We start from the raw sequence: 23641 nt of genomic DNA, 5'->3' as shown, positions 1-23641 counted from the left end.
AGTGCAGCACTTAAACAGCATCATATTTTAGGATTTGTAATAGCTTAGACATATCATAGGTAAATTTAATGTGACATGGCTGCTGTTTGGATATGGATAATGATAAACTATTCATAAACACTCAATGACTGTTAGAATGTTACTGCTAGGAACAGAAATAGAGAAGTATAAAAGAAGTAATTTGAGAGTATCAGTGATAGATTTCATTTCAGACATGTTAAAGATATCTTCAACAAAGATGTTTAATGAACAGATAGAAAAAGGTCTAGCATTCAGGAGAGTTACTAGATTAGAAAAGAAAAACTTGTCCATTAGATGAATAAAACTGGAAAAAGGATACCACCAAATGAGATATAACAGTCAGAGAAATATGATTATTTTCAACAAAGACATAAAAAACATGTTAAGTTTAGGCTGTTACTGAGAAGCAGTGAAGTCCTTGGAATTGTCATGAAGTAGAGAAATGAAGAAAATGAATAGGAAGAGCAACTGAAAACTTTTTACTTCCTTTCACTCATTCTTTCAAAGTGTTGCTTCATTATTTTCTTTGAAATATTGTTAATTCCTAGGGCATCAGATTTTGCTACACTAGGGAGAGTGAAGAGCTAGTATTATTTTAACCTTACATTACATAGCTAGAAATTGATGATCTTAAAAGTTTTCCCCTCTGTTTTTGGCTAATCTGTAAAAACTGATTGAAAGCAAAATAATTCTGTTGAGATGTTTACAGTTACCTTGCCTTGGTAACTTCTTGGCTTATCTTTCTGGGTAAGTAGAAGATGATGGCTAAAAAGCATTCCTCATAAAAGTATACACAAAATTTTTCTTGTAGAATAAGCTGAAAAATAATATGAAAAGTTACTGTGATCTGAATAAATATTAAAAGCAAAGAGGAAGTTGGTTACAGCTTGATATTTTGCCATGTGAAGAACCAATATTTATTTATAAACTCATGAAAACTTTTCATTTATCTGAGAACTACTAAATAGGCTCTAAAATCATTCCTATGTAGTCATACTGTATTTTTTTCCCTTTTTTTTCTCTTTCATTGCTCACAAGTCATTAAATTTGAGTATAAGCAGGTTTCTTTTCTTTTTCTCAAATGTTCATGTTTTTTGCTTGATAACTTTCTTTAGTTCCTCCTTTGCATTCCACTTACAAGCCTTAGAAGCAGTGGCAATCATGTGTAATAAAGAAAGAGAATATCTTCTGATGTTCCAGGATCAAGTAAAAGGAGAAAATGTACTTTTTATATTAAAGAGAAATTAAAATATACTAGAGAACAGTGCCTTCCAACTTATAGTCTATAAAATGCTTCAAAATATCTACAGGTGTTCAGAATACCCAACAACTGTTTCACATCTTTTTATTTAATTATTTAATGGCACTGTTATTTTCAGTTCTTTTTCATTTAAATTGTAGGCTAAATAAGCTTATATAGTTGAGCCTATGGGGGAAAAATGTTCCAAATTCCAAGTAACTGATTTCAATATGAATTTTTTTAATAGAACCATTTTGTAAATTTTAAAATTGTTTCTATTTTATAAAGTCCCCAAAATGGCCCTTTTATCCATCACATCCCAGAAAAACAACCCATTTATTAAATGTATTAGTCAGGAGGACAAGATTATGATTATTAATAAACAACTCTAAGCTCTCAGTAGCTTGAAATAGAAAAAAGTTACTTTTGCTCATGTTTATATCTAGTATAAGGAAGTTGAAAGTGGTGGTCCATGTTAGTTAGCATCAGTCAAGGACCCAAGTTGACAGAGCCTCCAGGTCACCATGGTACCATAGAAGGGAGAACAGAGAAAATGGAAAATTGCAAACTTAAAGGCTTCCATTTTGAGGTAAAAATGTCATTTTTGTTCACATTTTCATTGATAAAGTAAATCACATAGCCATGTAGAACTTTAAGGGGATGGGCAAATGCTTGAAAGGATTATAACTGGAACACTGGTGGACAAGTAACCTAATGATCCTGAAAGACACTTTTAAATTTTCCTGAATGTTAGCTGGGTTTCCAGGATTACCAGAATCTCTTGAAAGTACATCCTGTGACATTATTGCAAATATTAGCATATGTAGCATACCTAGCAACTACAGTAGCAGAAAGCACATAGAATAAAAGCTAGAATTCTGGAGCCAGACTATATGACTTTGAGTGTTAGTTTCATCAGTTACTAGCTATGTGATATTGTACAAATCACTTAACCCATATGTCAGTTTTCTCATCTCCAGTATGTAGATAATAATGGTACATATTAATAGGGAAGGTTAAATGATATAGTATGGTGAATATTAGCAATATTATATGTGAAATTACGTAAAAATACATAGAATACAAATAATTGATATCCATAAGTGGGTCTTTATTGATGTTTGTTTTTCAGGCTTATACCATTAAGAGAATGTAATCCTTTTGTATTGAAAAATTGATTACATCATTCTTTTCATAAATATTTCCTTAAATTTACTTTAATACATAAATGTTATTTAAACTTTTATTGAGAAGCAGTATAATGTGGTTAAAACCATGGGCTTTGGAGCCAGAGTGCCTGGGCCAAGTGCTGTATAAGTATTCCCTACTGTTTCTGTTATCATTGACTAGAATTTGTAATTCTGAAGATAATTTATTATACAGGGCTGTAAATATTAACAGCTCAAGTATTCCGCCTTGCTAAACGACCCCAGAATGCCATGTATTCTTAATTTTTTATACAGTTTTTCTATTTTCCTCTATTGTCCTTGGCTGTCAGTTCTCATTTCTTCTGTACCAACAGCAATTCCATGGCAGCAATTTTCCTTTCCTCTAATGATATATTGCTAATCTCCTTTGGTCTTGGAAACCAACAACTAAACTTACTTGAAATTTATATTTTGTTAAAACTGAATTCCAAATGAGTGCCCAAATGTTTCTCTTCCTAGTAACATTTATTGCATGGACTTTGTAACATTTCTTTTGACTGTGAAGAACCTGTTTTGCTTGATTGTGCTCTTTGCTGTGTTCAAAGAAATTATATGTAGTGTAGACAAAATGATTTCCTGATAAGTGATTAATAAAATGGTCATTTTTACATTTGTTAATGTATATATGTGTGAAAAATTAAATCATTAACTTATAATATAATAAAATAAACTTCTCAATTGAGTTTTCAAGATTTTTGGCCACTACTACTATGTATAAAGCAGAGAAGGCAATGGCATCCCACTCCAGTACTCTTGCCTGGAAAATGCCATGGATGGAGGAACCTGGTAGGCTGCAGTCCATGGGGTTGCTAAGAGTCGGACACTACTGAGCGACTTCACTTTCACTTTTCACTTTCATGCATTGGAGAAGGAAATGGCAACCCACTCCAGTATTCTTGCCTGGAGAATCCCAGGGACAGAGGAGCCTAGTGGGCTGCCCTCTATGGGGTCACGCAGAGTCGGACACGACTGATGCGACTTAGCAGCAGCAGCAGCAGCCCTATGTATAAATAGAAGTTGGCATTATAGAGAGCACAGATTTTAAAAGCAGAAGAAATAATTCATCTTGAGCAGTGCCTTTCAAATATCTTTTATCCCAGAATATAGTATCATATTTTACATTGCAACCCAGTACCCACGTGCATGTATGTATATGTTTGTATGTATATATGTGTGTATATTAATATACATTATGTTTTGCAATAAATATTACACATTTTGTTTAATATGTAATTTTTAAATATTAATGAAGCAGTATTTACCAATTCTATGTGCAATGCAGTATATTTTATATTTTTTATTCTTTTTAAATTTTACTTATGACTTAATCATTGATTTTATGTCCTCTGATTGATTCGATGTTCAGTTAGACAACTGAACTAGGGAAAGTGATCAGACTTCTTTCCCTTCAAATCTTAAGAAATATCAGTCTCTTTTAGATTTTTAATGTGTTAATTAAAAGTCAACACGTTAGTAAATAATCTACATTGTTCTAGGGTACTCCTTGGCTGGCACTTGGAATGATTCCATGGAATTGGAATTTTTTTGGAAAGAGGAAAAAACCTTCTGTAAATCAAGTATTTGAAGAACTTGAGTTACATTTTCTTCACTGTAGTTATCAAGAAGGAATTAAAGAGCATTTAGTATATAATATAATATGACTGGTCAGTTTGCTTTCTTCATTAAAAGTAAATTCTTTATTCGGTATATGTTCAAGTTGACAAATGACTGAATTTAACATTATATATAGAAATTACTTAATTTTTTAAAGAGGTAAAATGCAAAAGCACTTTTGTAAAGCTATACATCTGGTAGAACTTTTCAGAAGTGATTTTTAAAGGATGCTGTTTCAACTGGAAATGCTATAAGATTTTAAGTAGGTTTATTATTATTTGGGGACCCCATAACTGAAAAATCTTCATATACTTAATAATAGATTATTTTAACTAGAGAATAATGAATCATGAATCTTTCAGGCTCTAATAAAGCTGCACTATATGAACATTTAATCCCTTTCCTTTGGATCCTGAAACATTTAACTAGTACATTGCGACCCCTGCTGTTGTGAGAATTGCTGAATAACTGGGAAAAAATATCTACTTGTGGAAGGTTTTGTGATTTGAATAACTATTACAGGTTAAGGAGAAATTGTGCTATAGGTCAGCTCTTTTACCATGTGAGGCTCTTAATAAAACCAAAATTTTTATTAGTACTGTTTTATCACATGAGTATTTTATTTAGAAATTTTGAATTTAGCTTTTTCCTTGACATCAGGGACATATAAACGGATTGATAAGGAATTTTAGAAATTATCATTTAAATTGTTATTTGTTGATTTATCCTGAAATCAATTTGCTTGGATAGTTTTGATCTTTTCCTAGGCATAGAGAAAGAAGGCATTATCTCGCAAAATATTTCAAAACTTTTATTTGGGTCCTTGGAAAACCTAGTATCCAAAGATTGTAAAAATTTATATCTAAGTTCCTTTATTTTATTTTCCTAAATACCACCAAAATTATTCACTTATTTGACTTTTTGATATCTTAAGATTTCATAAGGATCTTAAATTTATCTCCGCTTTAGTTCAGTATCAATTTATAATCTTTTCAGCTCTATTAATCCCTGTACTTGACGTAGTTTCTTATGCTCAGTAACTTTATATTACCATGTGGGAGACCTATCATAGCCAATGGTTTCATCAATTGTAATTATATGCAAATTGAATTAGACCTACAAAGTTTAGCTTTACTTATACAATTGTTAGACAGTTTGTTCAAGTTTCTTATGATATTGAGTTAACTTTTATAAAGTGTTTAAAGATTTTTGGCTCATCTAGGAATCATATCATTAAAAGAAGAATTCCCTTGTCATAAGTCCTTAAACCATTTGACATTGATACGTCTCAAGAGAACTTCCTTATGTCATAATATCCTGGGTTGGGAAATGGCAAGGAAATTCCTTGTCATAGTGTATTCTTCAGTTCCCTAGAGAATGCACTCATAGTGTTTCAGAAGTAACTTGAAAAGCTAAATTTTAATAGCTTTTTGTCAGATGCACCAGGCAAATAATGTTTTTGTACCTCCTGAGAGATGCCATAGTTTTGCTGCTTCATACACTGAGTACTGTTTAATGTGCTTGGGGATGATGTTAGCATAGAAGCAAGCATAAAAATACAACTAAAATGTATTCTTTAGAAGAGCCTAGTTGTCGTGACATTGCTTTGTGCATAAAGCTTAAATATCACAGAAGCAGTGTATTACAGAGTGCATGCTTAATGATTTCATTAAGAAACTGCCACAGTTCACTGATGAATTCTTTGGGACAGTTTTGAGTTTATTTACACCGTTTTTCCCCTTTTGTGAATGACATTGATGTGTATTTTAATATGAGTAGTGTTCTTCATTTTCGTGTCAGCCTTTCAGTTTTTAACTTGATTTTCAAAGGCAATTAAACTCAATGGAATAAACCTTACAAAATATACAGGTCTTATGTTATAAACATGAATTTTTGCATGTGTTAAAATAAAAATAGAATAAGCACAACCAACCTAATGATTAGGCAGATTAGGTAGCTACCTGTAAATTACAGGCAGTCGCCACTTTCCACACTTTCTCTGCTACTTTGTAAGTTCCCTGTTATTAGGAGATTGCTGGAATTCAATGGTTAGAGCATCAAATTTCAAACTTTTGGTCTCAGGACATTTTTATACTCTTAAAAATAATTAAGGACCCCCACTATTTTTGGTTTATGTGGAGTTATGTTTATGGATATTTATTATATTCAAAAATAAAACAAAATGTTACATATTTATTTTAAAATAACCTGCTATATGTTAACGTAAATATTTTTATGAAAAATAACCCTTTTCCAGAAATTACTGAGAGGGGTGGACATAGTTTTACTTTTGCAAAACTCTTTACAGTCAGAAAACATCTGGCTCTCATATCTCCCTCAATAATATATTGTGAAATCATGTCATGTATGTCATATATATTATGTCATGTAGCCTTTTATGAAATAATGAGAGTAAAAAAGTGAAAATAATATATTAATAGTTATATAAAATGGTGTGACATTGTGGATCCCCTTTAGTTAGTAAAGTTGCTTAGTCCTGTCCGACTCTTTGCTACCCTGTGGACTGTAGCCTACCAGGCTTCTCCGTCCATGGGATTCTCCAGGCAGGAATACTGGAGTGGGTTACTATTTCCTTCTCCAGGGGATCTTCCTGACTCAAGGATCGAATCCGGGTCTCCCGCATTGGAGGCAGACACTTCAACCTCTGAGCCACCAGGGAAGCCCGTGGATCCCCTTTGGGGATCCTCAAAACATAGTTTGAAAACCAGTGAATTAGAGCATTCTTTTAAAGCTTTTAATTCCTATTAAATGCAAGCACTCCTCATAGTAACAGTATGTCAGGAGTCTCAAACTAGCAGGTTAAATCTAGCTGGAAGACATGTTTGATTTTGCCAAGATACATTTTCTTAATCTTATATTTGGATTTCTAGGCAAGACCCAAGCACTCCCTATTCCCATAGGATACTCTTGATTTTCTCTTACACTTGAGTTCAGTTCAGTCGCTCAGTTGTGTCCGACTCTTTGCGACCCCATGAATTGCAGCACACCAGGCCTCCCTGTCCACCACCAAATCCTGGAGTTCACTCAGACTCATGTCCATCAAGTCAGTGATGCCATCCAGCCATCTCATCCTTTGTCGTCCCCTTCTCCTCCTGCCCCCAATCCCTCCCAGCATCAGAGTCTTTTCCAATGAGTCAACTCTTCACATGAGGTGGCCAAACGATTGGAGTTTCAGCTTTAGCATCAGTCCTTCCAAAGAACACCCAGGGCTGATCTCCTTTAGAATGGACTGGTTGGATCTCCTTGCAGTTCAAGGGACTCTCAAGAGTCTTCTCCAACACCACAGTTCAAAACCATCAATTCTTTGGCACTCAGCTTTCTTCACAGTCCAACTTTCATATCCACACATGACCACTGGAAAAACCATAGCCTTGACTAGGTGGACCTTTGTTGGCCAAGTAATGTCTCTGCTTTTGAATATGCTATCTAGGTTGGTCATAACTTTCCTTCCAAAGAGTAACATCTTTTAATTTCATGGCTGCAGTCACCATCTGCAGTGATTTTGGAGCCCCCCAAAATAAAGTCTGACACTGTTTCCACTGTTTCCCCATCTATTTTCCATGAAGTGATAGGACCGGATGCCATAATCTTCGTTTTCTGAATGTTGAGCTTTAAGCCAACTTTTTCACTCTCCTCTTTCATTTTCATCAAGAGGCTTTTGAGTTCCTCTTCACTTTCTGCCATAAGGGTGGTGTCATCTGCATATCTGAGGTTATTGATATTTCCCCTGGCAATCTTGATTCCAGCTTGTGCTGCTTCTAACCTTGCTCTTTGAATATCTAAGTGTTCATCCACTCACATCTTGGTAAGAAATTTTTACCAATTTCTTTGGTGCTTTGTGAAGGTTTGGAGATATGTGTCACAGTATAAGAAGATGAAAACAGAAGACCCTAGCTCTGAGGGACAGCCGCATAAAGATAATCTAGATAATCTAGCATCTAGATAATTAATACTAGACCTTTAATGCTGCCCAGCAGTTATACTGTTTGCTTTGTCTAGTCATTCTCCCATTCTTTTAGGTGAGAATTTCATTCCTCTACCTTCTTCTAAATCCAGCACCTTATCCTCATCTCATTACATTCTTTTGCTTCCTGTTTGACTGAGAAAGTAGAAGCGCAGAAGAGAATTTCTGTGAGTTTCTATTGCCACACTTACCCTCCTGCCTGCATCTGTGTCTATACTTTGCTTCTCTCCCATTATTATGAATTTGCCCCTACTCTTACCATAAGCCATACTCCCTCCCTATTCTGTTCTCTCTCCTACTCAAGATTCTTGCTCCAGAAGTTCTCCTCTGTCCCACATTATTAACTTTCCCTCTCTATTACATCATTCCCATCAAATACAATTATGCTATCATTTCATCCATCTTAATAATGATTCTTCTTGACTCCACTCTTTTACCTTTTAGCTGTCATCCCATTTCTTTTCTTTCCTTTTGATTTCTTTAAAGTTGAGAGTCATGAATCTATGCTAATTTGCTGAAACTAATTTTATTGGTTATGGCAGAAAAATTAGGATTCCTAGATTCAGTAGCACTTTGTCATGCCTGTTTCACAATTACACATGAATCATTTCAAAATGAATCCAAATGTTAGACCATATTCTCTTCAGTTGAAGATAAAATAGTTTCTAGGGTGTTGTAAATGGGTATAAATTTTTCTGCATTATGTGAGTAGACCCAGAATGGTTTTAAGAGTAAGAATAGCACCTGATTCATCTTGATCTGGATTAATTAGGTAATCTGGGTTTCAGGGCATTTTCCAAGGCTGTAGAAAGATTTTATCAGCATGTAGGGAGTCAGACCAGGTCAAAAGTTAAGTGATAAATGTTTGATTTCTTCCGGTTGAAGCAAGTCTGATTTTCCTTATTGTTGGAGAGCACCAGAGTAGATACTGTTAAACTCTAAAATTTGATCACTTAAAAATTAAGGGTTATTTTCTTTGACCATTCTGTCATATGTCCTTAAGATAAAATTTAAAAAGTTAAATTCTAAACACTCCTGAAATTCCCTCATAAAGTTAAATTAACTATTTATTATATATGAATATGACTTAATTTATAAAGCATCATAAAATGAAGAAATAAGCTTGTCTTTATAAACAGATTAATATTTTATAAATAACCTTTTCTGACATGTTTATAAAGAGCAAAATGGTCAGAAGGTTTTCCAATAGGAACTATTTTTCATTTTTTAAATACTAAGTTGCCTTTATGATGATTTCTTTAAGAAACTTAAAGTTGTTTTTTTATAACTTTATTTGGCCTGTTTATTACACAACAGTTATGGAATTTCACACATCTATTTCAGTACGTAGCTCCTCATAGACTACTACACTCTTTCTCAATTTTAATAGGCCTCATTTATCCTGTAAATAAACCTACATTTTCTTACCTGATCAAGTGAGCAAACAATAGGGGTCAGATGTGGCAAACACTTTAACAAAAAGCACATGTCTGGCTGTCAGGGTGAAGTAGAGTCATATCAAGATTGCTTGAAGTTATTAATGGCAGTAAAATTTATGCTTCCTCCTGTTTTCCCAATTAAATCAAGAAGCCTTTTTTCTTAAGATTCCTCTATCACCAGCTGGTTCCAATACTCCGTGTGTGAATATTGCCTGGGGTGTCTCCAATTCTAGGTGGTAAAAGCTGACCAAAGCACATAACTGAATGATGTGAGTCTATAGGCTTGAAAGCAGCCATTGTTAAAGGCTTTATTTTGGGCCTTATCATTTGTACTACAAGTATACATATTTTGTAGTGTATTATAAATAAATTGTAGTATCCTCTGGATAAAAGAATACTGCAGACAAGGTAAAATTGAAACGTTGAAAATATTTTAAAAATAAACCACATGGCAAAAAGTACAGTTGTACATACTAAAAAGAAAGGGCTTCCCTAATGACTCAGCTGGCAAAGAATCTGCCTGCAATGCAGAAGACCCAGGGGATGTGGGTTTTGATCCCTGGGATGGGAAGATCCCCTGGAGGAGGAAATGGCAAACCACTCCAGTATTCTTGCCTAAAAAATCCTATGGACAGAGGAGCCTGGCAAGTTATAAAAGGTCTCAGAGTTGGGCATGACTGAGTGACTAAGCACAGCACAGCACATAGTAAAAAAGAGTGGAAGTATGTCAAAAGTGCTGAATTTTGGAGTACTTATTTCATGAATATGTCTTAATGTGACAGAACTATTAAGCTTAATGGTAGATTTACAATTTAAGTTTTGTTACAATTTTTAAATTAAGTAATTGGGCACAAAAATCATCCATAAACCATTGTATCACAAAACTATTTTTACACTTGTTTTTGTACTGATCATTGTAACCTATAAATTCTGTTATCCCTCCCCAACTCATGGTTAAAAACTCTTGGCTTTTATCTATTAATATCAAATCTCTGTTAGAAATGACTGCATAAATCCATTCTAGAAGAGAAGACTATCCAGTAGAGTTGCAATCTTAAAAATTGGTCTCTCCAAATTCAAGTTTTAACTAACGCTATCTATCTAGTCATGCTGGTTATGTATCTGCAGTATGTGCTCTAATTAAGTTAAACAAAAAATGATATGGAAACATGTACAAAATAACATCTAATATCCTTGCAATATATTTTTTAGTGTATTTCAATATAGTCAATACATATGTTCAATAATTGTTGCAGTTATCTTTTAAGTGGTGATTTTCCCTGTGACATTTTTCACTATATTTGGTAGAGCATTAAGGGCTCCAGCTCTACCGTAAATTTAAAGGCACTTATGAATTTTGAAGTATGCTGTATTCACATAGACTTACCAGGGTAATTCATCACCTTAATGCTGCTCTATTCTAATAAAGGGGTGTTCATATTCCCACTTGTCTTATCTTTTCATGGACCTTTTGTGACTTCAAAGGCAGCTTTCTGCTTTGAACGAAGACATGGAGTGCAGAAGCAAATGAGAATCTGGCTAATAATGTGGCCCATAACTTGTGTTCTCACTCTGTTTTTACAAAGTGTTGGGCTGGGTCTACTGCAGAAGCGGAAATTTGGCTTTGAGTTCTGGTGTTCAGAACTCATGTTTCTGCTTGACTGAACTGTGAATGGAAAATCCCAAGTGTCTTACAAAATTAGTAGCTAAATGGTGTTTTTACTAATCACTTGAGATGAAAAAAACTGAAGACATTTTAAAATTCAAAATCCATCAGCATGCGTTTGCCCTTTAATTGGCAGAAAATCAGTCGTGAGCACAACCCAGAGTGGACTTTTTTCCTCCTTCAGCTGCTCCAGCTGAACTACAGCTGCAAATTTCTTTAAAAAGAAAAAAAAAATCTTGAATGTACATTATAAGTGCAGTAATTCCCACAAAATCAGTTGCTGGAGTTAATGACCAGTTTGTTAAGGCATTAAGTGCCCTCAGCTGGGAATGACCAATTTTGAGGCGAATGGCTGCACAACTGCTAAGATAATTCAGTAACGCTTTCAAATAATGATCCAGCTAATTAACGGTGAATTCCTGTGGAAATCCTATCGAAGTACTTATGACCTCTGCATTTAATAGCCAGTGAGTTCATCATGATTCATGTTTATTACCATAAATACCAAAGGAATCATAATGACTAGGCCTTTTTTTTTTTTTCATCCTGTGCTTATTACTTGAACAGATCTGACTAAGCCACCTCTAGTCGTTAAGGACCTTAGTTCCCAAAATATTCAATCTTTTCACTGCTCTGCTCAAAATTCACAGCGCCTTTGGTGCTATGCCAGCATAGCAACTATTGGCAGACTGTTTTAACTTGGGATACCATTAGGGAATAATTGATGTCTGTAAGTCTTAAAGGAACCCTTTTGAAATGTCTGCCATTTGTAGGATGTGGAGAAATCATACTTGGTTAGCTAGAGTTTATGATTCTTAATCATGAGTTCTTATGGGAAAATTGTAACTCCCAGTCCCAGATTCCCTTAGGATATGCAAGAATTTGGGGGGATTTGTTTTTTAAGAACACATTTTTTCTACCAGTGAGTGAAGAAGACTATTAAGGATAAGCCTTAATTTTACTTGGACCATTTAATCTCTCTTAATGGCTGTTTATTGCTATGTGATCTTTAAATTTGTTTTTAAGTAATAGTTAATAATACACGTTGGCTGCCAGAAAGCCTCTACTTTCTGCGTGCAGCTGTGTTTGAAGAGAGGAATTCGGGTTATTTCCAGACACCTTCTCCCTCCAGGTATTCACTTTTTTCCTCCAATGCCTTCTGCTGTAGCTGTCAGATATCTGCTAGATGCCATTAAGGTATAGGCTGTGTTTTTATGAGGCAATCAATCATTTGTATAGTCATTTATGATTCAATGAGTAAGATACCTGTGGTTCATATACTATAATCTTCCTATCTTGCAATTCTTTAGGGGAGATTGGAAATACGTGATTTGTAACAACAAAAGAAGAGTTAGAACCATCAAGGTAATATATAGGTAACAAGACCATTTATAAAATATTTGCATCATTTTTTAATAAAAGGACAAGTGTCATTTTATATCTTTTTTCATTTCCTAAATAAATACAAAATGAGAAGAAAATCAATTTTATAGTTATTTGCAAATCAATTGATTGAATTCTAGGGAACCTTTACCCAGATAAAATCTAGAAGACATATCAGCAAATTGGGTATATAGATCTCTGGGTACAATATTGTAGTCCCTTACATCTGTCATCACCCCCTTTCACACTTTCCTCAAGGGAAAAAAAAATATATCTCTGGTGTAGTGCTGGTTGTATTTCAGTTTCTATTGTTTAGTTGTGCTCAGCTGAAACAAATGGGAAACTCCTATACATTTTATTTGCCTGGTGCATGCTACTTAAAGATAAGTGAAGTAATATAGTTAATTGTGAGGTTTGTCTTTTGTGTTTTCAGACTTTCTCTCTCTGTATCCTTTCATCTTATAGCCCATCACCTCCACAGCTGTTCCGTACTCTAGGAGTGAAATTAAGTTCTGTTACACGACAGAAGGAAGAGAGGTTCACAGTTTGTTTGTGGTAGTGGTGGTGGAAGAACACATACTGGTGACAGTTATCCCTTTGATCATTTTCTTTTCCCAGTTTTTTTTTCTGATTAAGGGGTTTATAACCCTGTGAGAACGAGAGGCTGATGAAGGGTTCAGATGAAGCCGATAGGGGTCACTGAATGGAGCCTTGAGACGAAAGATGACTCTCCTAAGACCGTACTTTGGGTATAACAGAGCTTTATAGGAAAGTGACTGGGAGCAAGTGGCTCAGCTGCAGGGGCAGCAGAATATACCTGTGAACCCTGTATAGCCATCTCAGAGCAATCTTGGCTGCTTCTTAAACCTGTATTATCTCTAAACTACAGTCAAATCTTGAGGATAGAAAACCACAAAGACATCATATATATTAGGAAAACGTGATATGGCAGAAACCAACACAATATTGTAATTATCCTTCAATTAAAAATAAATTTAAAAAGAAAATGCAAGAATAGTGTTCTATTGATAAAAACATTATTTTCAACATAATAATAGTAAGTAATAACATTTATTGAATCATTTTATTGTGTATCAGACTCAGTACTAATTGTTTTACCAGGATTCTCTCACCTAATCCTTGCATACCAACTCTTTGAGATAGATATAATTGTTATTCCAGTTTCACAGATGAAGAACCTGAAGCGCAGAAAATAACACTCAGAAGGCCATTTTCCCTAGTAAGTGGCAGAGCCAGAAATTGAACCTAAGCAGTCAGCCTCTAGGGCCTGGGCTTTGAACCACAGCGTTATACTGCCTCTATTTACCACTTTATTCAGCTTTTAAGCGTTCAGCACCTTGTTTTTCTCATAAAATCAAGCTCTGCTTGATAGCCGTTCTTGTCCAATTCAGTGAGAATGAGTTTCAGAATGGCTATAGATCTAGTCTCCCATACTGCTCAGGAGACAATGTAATTTGTCCCTGTCAGGATCTTTCACCCATTGGAACCTGTTGCATCTGGATACAAGTACTCTGATAAATAACTGATTGCTTTTCTGCATTTCATCTCCCTTCTTCCCCTTTTCTATCATCTTCTTACTTTTTTTTTCCCAAGACCCCCAGATCCTATAGAGTCCCTTCTTAACTGCATTTCCTTTCTGTACTGTGCCTCTAAGGAATAATGATAATAATTCCTGTTTGTTAGGTTTTATTTCACCCTTTCTGCTATTTCCTGGGAGGCCTACTTAGTAGAGAGTACATGCACACAGGCTTTATAGTCAGACCTAGGTTTGAATCTCAGATTCATAGCTGTTTCCTTTTGAAGGATTCATAACCTTAATGAATGTCATTCCATTCAGTTCAGTCGCTCAGTTGTGTCCGACTCTTTGTAACCCCATGAATCGAAGCACACCAGGCCTCACTGTCTATCACCAATTCCCGGAGTTCACTCAGACTCATGTCTATCGAGTCAGTGATGCCATCCCGCCATCTCATCATCTGTCGTCCCCTTCTCCTCCTGACCCCAATCCCTCCTAGCATCAGAGTCTTTTCCAATGAGTCAAGTCTTCACATGAGGTGGCCAAAGTACTGGAGTTTCAGCTTTAGTATCATTCCTTCCAAAGAAATCCCAGGGCTGATCTCCTTCAGAATGGACTAGTTTGATCTCCTTGCAGTCCAAGGGACTCTCAAGAGTCTTCTCCAACACCACAGTTCAAAAGCATCAATTCTTTGGTGCTCAGCCTTCTTCATAGTCCAACTCTCACATCCATACATGACCACAGGAAAAACCATAGCCTTGACTAGACGAACCTTTGTTGGCAAAGGAATGTCTCTGCTTTTGAATATGCTGTCTAGGTTGGTCATAACTTTCCTTCCAAGGAGTAAGCGTCTTGTAATTTCATGGCTGCAGTTGCCATCTGCAGTGATTTTGGAACCCCCAAAAATAAAGTCTGACACTGTTTCCACTGTTTCCCCATCTATTTTCCATGAAGTGATGGGACCAAATGCCATAATCTTCATTTTCTGAATGTTGAGTTTTAAGCCAACTTTTTCACTCTCCTCTTTCACCTTCATCAAGAGACTTTTTAGTTCCTCTTCACTTCCTGCCATGAGGGTGGTATCATCTGCATATCTGAAGTTACTGATATTTCTCCCCAGCGATCTTGATTCCAGCTTGTGCTTCTTCCAGCCCAGCGTTTCTCATGATGTACTCTGCATATAAGTTAAATAAGCAGGGTGACAATATACAGCCTTGACGTACTCCTTTTCCTATTTGGAACCAGTCTGTTGTTCCATGTCCAGTTCTAAAAATCAAAGATAATACCTACCTCTTCAGTTTTAAGGGTTAAATGAGAAAATACATGCTTAACATACAATAGGAACTATCAAGTTTGCTTAATTTTGTCTTCCCCTCTCTCAAAGAATTGTAGTTATGTAAACATTGGCTGTCCACCAATCTTTTGGTATAGCCTTGTATCCGTTAAATTTCTATTCCCTTCAGTCCTTTCGTTTTAGCACATTTTGGGATTATGATAATAATTTTAGGTAAAGATTATGGGAAATTAGGGATATATTCAGAGACTTTTTTAAATAGAAGATCACAGATAAAGAAGAATTAGGTATAGGAGAACTCAAGGAGCTTTCACCTTTCTCTGTCCCATGAATATGGGGAGAGGAGAAAGAAAAAACAAGCACAGAAGAACAGAGTTAGAACAAGTTGCACAATGAATCATCCCACTTTTTGAAACTAGAGGGTTTTGCTGTGTTAAAAAAGAAAGTAATGTATTATTAAGCTATTGTATCTGCGATGTTTCTGGCATATGTTATTCATCTACTTTTTAAAAATGACTGTAATTTTAGGACTGTAGACTTTCTATTATGTCACATACCCTTTCTCCTGAGTTGTCCTTTGTAAGTGATAAAGATATAGGTACACAATCACATATAATACATATACACACATATATATGTTCACACATATAATTTGCTCTAGAAAACCTTCCTTGTTATCCTCTTTATGGGGCACAGATCTCTTAAAGGTGAATCTTTGTTTCCTTTCACCTTTCATGAATGGATGTACCACGAGAACACTGCAGTTTAGTATCTTTTAACTAATACCAGCAGTAGACAAACTCTTCTCAAACAGAATAGCATCCTATTTCATTCTTAGTGCTACTCTGAATTTTAATGTTTGATGATTTACTTTGATATTAAAAAGTCTTTTATTTTGGATATTGAGTTCTTTGTTTCTTTTACCATTTATTTACTATGGCTTCCCTGGTGGCTCAGAGGGTAAAGCGTCTGCCTGCAGTGCAGGAGACCTGGATTCGATCCCCAGGTCAGGAAGATCCCCTGGAGAAGGAAATGGCAACCCACTCCAGTATAATGCCGCCGATGGAGGAGCCTGCTAGGCTACAGTCCATGGGATTACAAAGAGTCACACACATGACTGAGCAACTTCACTTCTCCATATTTCATTCTTAGTGCCATTCTGAATTTTAATGTTGATGATTTACTTTGATGTTAAAAAATATTTTGGATATTGATTCCTCTGTTTCTTTTACCATTTATTTAGTAAGTTGTGTGATGTAGAATCCTACTTATCAGTGAATCCATTACATAAAGAAAATACCTTCAAATAATATTTTGTAAAAACTAAGTAGGACTAGAACCTACCCACAGCTGAACAGCATGCAGAAAGAAACTGGAATAGCAAGGAAAGAGATTGTGCCTTCAGAATATTGAGTTTACTGTTGGAACTTCCTTAAAAAGATTTTTAAATATCTCAGCCCCAGAAGAAAAGCTAAGTACTGTAAAGTATATATACTCTGACCAAAACTCTAAAAGATACTTTTCCTCTCTAGAGAAGAAAGTTGGAATTTTTCATTTTTAATCTGCATATCATGCAAACCCAAGTCTTTTCTGTTTAGATTTCTTTCATCCCAAGAGCAGAATAATGAAGTTGGGAATACCCAGTTAGTCTCTACTTTTCTCTTTCTTGGAGTTATTTCACAATTTTTTAATTATATTTTCCTCCAAATGTAGGTTCTGCATATATTATATTCCAAGTGGTTGAGTATAGTGAATTCATAGTTTTTAGTTAAGATGAAAGTGTTTACCTAGTATGTATTCATCTGACAAACATATACTATATTTTACTGTTTTTGTTTTATGCCAAGAAGTTATTTTTACATTGATATTGAGAGTCCCTGGAAATAGGCTCTAGCCAAACCATTTAAAAAGATGCAAAAGTCTTGAGTTTTTAAAATTCTGTTTTAAAAATGTGCTTTACCCTATCGTATGTCAGCATATGTCAGTCTTTTATACCTGCTAATAATATCTCTTGAAAGACCATTTCACCTTATGATACAAAACTATTTGAGAGATATTGTAATATACCTTTGGTGTATATAACTTGACCTCTGGTGAAGATTTTTGAGTCAGAGAGACCTGTGCTTAAAGCCCTGCTCAGCTGCTTAACATGGCTGTGTAGGAAGTATTTTTCTCTGTTAGGTTCCCCATCTGACACATAAAGATAACAAAACTGATTTGATTGTTTTGAAGATTCACATTGTTCTTTCTTAGCATGTGATATATTTTTGTCTAACATAGTAAGCTCCAGGAAAACAAGATTGTACAGAGAGGCTCACTATATTTCTTAAATTTACCTGTAAAAGACCCTTGGAAATTTTACTTAAAACACTTCTGTATTCCATCTGAAGATCTTGTAAAACCAGTGACGTCTTTGTGCTTATTTTTTCAGTTTTAGCCTCTGATTTTTTAAACATAACATTGTGTTTTTTCCAGCTTTATTGAGATCTAATTAATGTAACAATTGTAAGTTTAAGGTGATAACTTGATATATATATATATATATTGTAAAATATGTTAAGTTTAGATATAAGGTTAGTTAACTATACCACTGTAAGGTAAGTTAAGGTTAGTTACCACATTTATCACCTCACACAATACTTTTTTTCTGGTTGTGAGAACTTTTAAGATATATTCTCTTAGTAACTTTCAAATATACAATACAGTATTGTTAACTATAACAGCTTCTCTGGTGGCTCAGACGGTAAAGAATCTGCTGCAGTACAAAAGACCCAGGTTCAATCCTTGGGTTGGGAAGGTCCCCTGGAGAAGGGCATTGCAACCCAGTCTAGTATTCTTGCCTAGAGAATTGTTAACTATAGTCACCTTGCTTCTTAAATATTAAAAGTAGAATCAATCAGCAGATATCTTTTGACAAAATTCCATATACAAAGCCTGTAAGAATACCAAAGTTTTTGTCCTCTAAGAATTGCTTACCACCTTACAAAGATATATCTAATATCTGAAAAATTCAGTAAGAATATAAATTAGTATTATTAAAAAAACACAAAGTATTTTAGTAATTTTGTACTATAGTAGACATAGGAATAAAGGTGCTGAAATTATCTTCCTTGTTAAAGTATATTTAAAATTTTCTTGATATGTTAATTAAATTTATGTACATACTTGATTTTTTTTAAATTCCAAATATCTCCCAAGATTTACTTATAGCCAAAAATTTTTTTAAAGAATATTATTTTTTGGATAAAACTTTTAGCAAAACAACTTTTCTAGCTCAAGTTTTGAAACTGACTTTGAGATCATATAAAGATCCTCAAAATATGGTATATGAAAGCATGTAGAAGGATTAAATGACATATTCAAGTTCCATTTTATTTTTCAAATCTATGATATATCATTCACTTTCCTTTTTTCAGTTTCAAGGTGTATAAAATGAGAATAATCTTACCTTGAAGTTCTAAGACAATCCTTAGACTATGCTTGTTAGTCTATATTATACCCTTTAGCAATTTATAGTCATGTATTTTTTTTTCTGTTCCATCTATCAATGTTTTATTTATTCATTTTAATATAAATTTATTTATTTTAATTGGAGGCTAATTACTTTACAGTATTGTATTGAATAGTCATATATTTTTTAATGTTGCAAATACTGTTCTACTTTTTGTCATTTACGTTCTTTTTCAAGTTTCTGATTCATAGAAATTAAATAAACTGTTTTGTTTACTATATTTATTGTACATTATCACTGAAATGTGTTAATTATATATTTTGATAAAACAGGAGGGATGGGGAGGCCAGTGGCCAAATCTACATTTTAGTGGGCTGCTGCGAACAATTAATTCTTCAGTTTGTGATTAACTTTTTTCAAAAATATACCTTGTAAAATACTGCGGTTTCTTGGAACTTAGTGATATTTCACAGTTGGTGTACTCCAGACTTTGGAATTGAAATCAGTCCACTTCAGTCGCTCAGTCGTATCCAACTCCTTGCAGCCCCTCCTTGCAGCACTCAGGCTTCCCTGTCCATCACCAACTCCTGGAGCTTGCTCAACTAACTTTTGGCTGTGCTAGGTCTTCTGGCTGGGCAGGCTTTTCTCTAGTTTTGGCAAGCAGGGAAATTGAAATAGGAAGCTCAAAATTTTCATGTTTTTCTAAATTAGAAAAATCTCATATTTTCTAAATTAGAATTTGTATAAGGATTTTTATTGATTCTGTAGTTTAAAAGTTTTAATGCATTAATTTGAGTTTGTTATACAAAAAATTATTTGTGGTCATTGCATGCAAGGCATAGCATAATATAAAATCTCACCATATTCATGATGTCTTATTTCCAGGCAATGAAAACTACAAGCAAATCGCAATGTGTGTTCTTTACCACATAAGCATGGATGACCGCTTTAAATCAATGTTTGCGTATACTGACTGCATACCACAGGTGAGTGGTGTAAGTGTTTTTTTAAAACACATTTTAAAAATGTGTTTTTTGCTTTCTTCTCTTGATTTTTCAAATAGCTTTTTTCTTTAAAAATTCCCTCCTAAAAATAATATAAATTTGTTATATACAGTCTGAAAGTACAGACAGTATAAAAATGAAAATAACTTTCTAGTTTATCCCATAAAAACTGATGTAAATAAACATATGTAAGCAAATGAAATACTGTGGAATAAAAATCATGGTATATAAAAGCTTAATCATATCTCTATTTTTTCCTTAGTTTTAATTCCTAAAAGTAGAATTACTAAGTCAAAAGGTGTTTTGTGTATTTGATACAATATGGCCAAATTACCTTCCAAGAAGACATGAGTTGATTTCTCCCAACTATCATTTCACTTTTAACAACACTAGATGCTGTCATTTCTCTAAAAATGGAATGTCTGGGGTTTTTTTATTTGCATTCTGTGAATATTGGTGAGGTTGAACACTTTTCACATTTTTATTGATATTATATTATAAATCTTTTATTTCTATTGATAATTTTTCCATTGGCATGTCAATATTTTGGGACTAATACATAAGATCTATATATATAATAACTTTTAACTCCTCGTCATATTACAGACATTTCCCAACTTTGTCATTTGCCCTTTAATTTTGTTTGTGGTTGACTGTTTTAAATGCTTTGCATGCTCTGATGAAAAAAATGCATCAAAATACTTTTACTTTCTTTTATAGCACTCTTCTCAAGAAAAATTTTTGCTATAACTCAGTTGTTTGGTGTATTTCATATGTTAGGTTTATTTGTCTTTAAAGAGTTTAGTGATTTTCTTTCATGGACTGTAAGTGTTGAGATTCATTGTTGTTGGTGGTCGCTAAGTCATCTCTGACTCTTTGCAACCCCATGGACTGTAGTCTGCTAGGCTCCTCTGTCCATGAGATTTCCAGACAAGAATACTCAAGTGGGTTGCCATTTTCTTCTCCAGGAGATATTCTCGACTCAGGGTCGAACAAATGTGTCCTGCATTGGCAGGCGGATTATTTACCACTGAACCACATACGTGTGTGATTTTACTCTTAGAGAATTTACATTCAAAGTCACTATTGTGCCATTAAATTTTATTAAACTGAGCTCTACTAATTTGATTACTAACTGATGATCAGAATACTAGTTGGGCTGATTTTTAATATTATTTTTTATAATATGGCTTTCTAAAGTAGAGAAACAGGGATTCCCTGGTGGGTCAGTGGTAAAGAATCTGCCTGCCAATGTAACAGACATGGGTACAATCCCTGATCCAGGAAGATCCCACATGCCTTGGAGCAACTAAGCCCTTGTGCCACAACTGTTGAGCCTGTCTCTAGAGTCTGGGAAGCACACTACTGAGCGAGCTCGTGTTCTGTAACTACTGAAGCTCATGCACTCTAGAGCCTGTGCTCCACAGGAGAAGCCACCCCAAGGAGAAGCCTGCACACCACAACTAGAGAGTAACCCCCAGTGCCCACAACTAGAGAAAATACCATGCAGCAACAAAGACCCAGCACAGCCAACATAAATAAATAAATAAAAGGAAACTTGTAGGATGTATAATATACAATAAAAATATAACACTTTTAAAAGATACTTTAGAAGAATATGAATAGTAAATTATGCTTATTAAAGTAATCTTCTTAAGCCTCCTACTAGGTAATTCCTTATTAGCCTAATGTAAGTTATTAAATGTGTATTATTTTGACAAATGATTAATATGTAGTAAAAAATAAGACCATAACTTTTATTTTTATTAATTCTTATTAATCCTTCTATTCATCCCAAATTAATAAAACAGTTCTAAAAATTGAATTTGCTATTCCAAAATTTTAATACTTTATCCACATGTAATTAAAAAGCTGATAAACTCTCAAGGATAACTTCTTAGGCTTTTAAATCAGGGGATAAACTAATTATGCTTGTTTACAGAAAGTAGACATCCTTCAAATATACTGCATATTTTATCTAACATGGCAAGGCTTCTTATAGAGATAACACATGTCAGACTATAGCTGATGCAAAGTGTAATCAAACTCTTGGTCAAACAAGTTTTCAATAAAAGAGTAGCCATGTCAAAGGGAGATTACAAGTGATTTACTACAGTCTCACTCCATATGTTCCAAAGGTTTTCCTTCACAATTTCAAAGGGTATTCTTTTCCAAACCCATTTAGTGTCAGAACTTCATTGACTACAAGGTACAAATTGGAAAGCAGTGACAAAAAAAATAATATTTTTGTCCAAATTGGTTGTTTTTATCCAGATTAGATTTTAAAGAGAATGACATTAAATAAAAGAAATGTAAACTAAAAAGACATGGAAAACTTATTTTGTTAAATGTTTAATTCAGAGTTACCTTTCTCTCTATACCATAGAGTTTATAATCTCAAACATAACATATAAAACTATTTTCAATAAATAATCAGAAATAAAAGTCTGTTTAGATTTCTTTTGAGACATTAATATTATTGTAGTTGAAGACTTGGAGGAAAATTGTCCCATACCTTTTCAAGAGCAATATTCATGCATATTTCCTTGCCAGATAATTTTCTAACATCAAACATTTCTGCAGAGGGATTTTCAGAACATTTATGATGTGTATTTCATGAACAGAATCTTCAAAAATTCATTCAGTGGTCATTGTTTGGGGGTTTTAATTTATTATATTCTGTTTTTAAAAGCTCAACCCCAGTAATAATAGTGAAGGTATGTCTTCAAATTATTATGTTGTAGACATCCTGAAATGTTTTAGTATGAAGCCATAGTTTGAGAAAGTAAATGATATTCTAGAATATGTTTGTTCCTAAAGTGCTATCCAGGCTATAGCTTGTACTTTATAAGGCTCAACTTTGACATATTAGGGAAAAATTGACATGGTTTAATTGCCACCCAGTGCCAATTATGAAAGTACACTGTAAAATAAAAGAAAGAAAATTTGGTATTAGGTTGAAATTTCCAAGCTTCCTTCAGAAATTAAAAAGATACTCTTTTCAGAAATATTGACTACTCAATGTTTATAATACTAGCAGAGCTTTAAACTCATTTGTGACAGCAACTGATTAACCTTCTTCTTAAATAAAACTATATATCTGGGTTTTGGAATATGTTAGAATTAATGTAATACTTTGTTCACTTTGAAATTATGCACATTAATTTTTGTGTAGTAAATATCGTGAAGAATTACAAATGAATTTTTCAAATGACAAGCCTAAAATAACTTCGAAAGTAGGAATGTTGCATACTCAGTTGCTCAGTCATGTCCAACTCTTTGCAACCCCATGGACTGTAGCCTGCCAGGCTCCTCGGTCCATGGGATTCTCCAGGCAGAATACTGGAGTGGGTTGCCATTTCCCTCTGAGGGATCTTCCCAACCCACGAATCAGACCCACAGATCGAACCTGCATCCCCTGCATTGGCAGGCGGATTCTTTACCGCTGAATCACGTAGGAAGCCTGAGAGTAGGAAAGCGGTGATTAAATTGTCATTCATATTCATTTAAGCAATCAAAAAGAATAGGTGATATGGTCATATTCTTTAATTACATTAGCTATATATGTAAAGAAACTTTATAAACTGTGAAATACTGTACTAAAACAAGATGCCATTAGTAAATAGTTCTCACTATTTTGGAACCACTCAAAGTCCAATTTAAATAAGTGTTTACACTTAAGAAACCTATACTATACTGTTTAAATTTTCTTCAGAATTTTAGTAGTCCAAATAAACAATGTCTTAACACTGCTCATAGAATAGCATTTCATAAACTAGATTAACCTAAAGAGGTTGTA

General features: G+C 34.2%; 1 protein-coding gene across 3 annotated transcripts in view; it reads left to right on the top strand.

The window, feature by feature from the left end:
* Positions 1-23641, top strand: part of KIFAP3 (kinesin associated protein 3) — a 142176-nt gene that overhangs the window by 57534 nt on the left and 61001 nt on the right. For all 3 annotated transcript variants that reach the window (XM_027564769.1, XM_027564771.1, XM_027564770.1), the window contains exon 11: positions 19724-19824. In XM_027564769.1, the coding sequence (XP_027420570.1) occupies positions 19724-19824 (101 nt within the window). The remainder of the gene's footprint in view (positions 1-19723; positions 19825-23641) is intronic.

The sequence above is a fragment of the Bos indicus x Bos taurus genome, chromosome 16 (assembly GCF_003369695.1).
Source record: "Bos indicus x Bos taurus breed Angus x Brahman F1 hybrid chromosome 16, Bos_hybrid_MaternalHap_v2.0, whole genome shotgun sequence".
NCBI classification, from domain to species: domain Eukaryota; kingdom Metazoa; phylum Chordata; class Mammalia; order Artiodactyla; family Bovidae; genus Bos; species Bos indicus x Bos taurus.
Note: the sequence above shows the minus strand (reverse complement) of the source record. Positions and strands in the feature narration are given on the sequence as shown.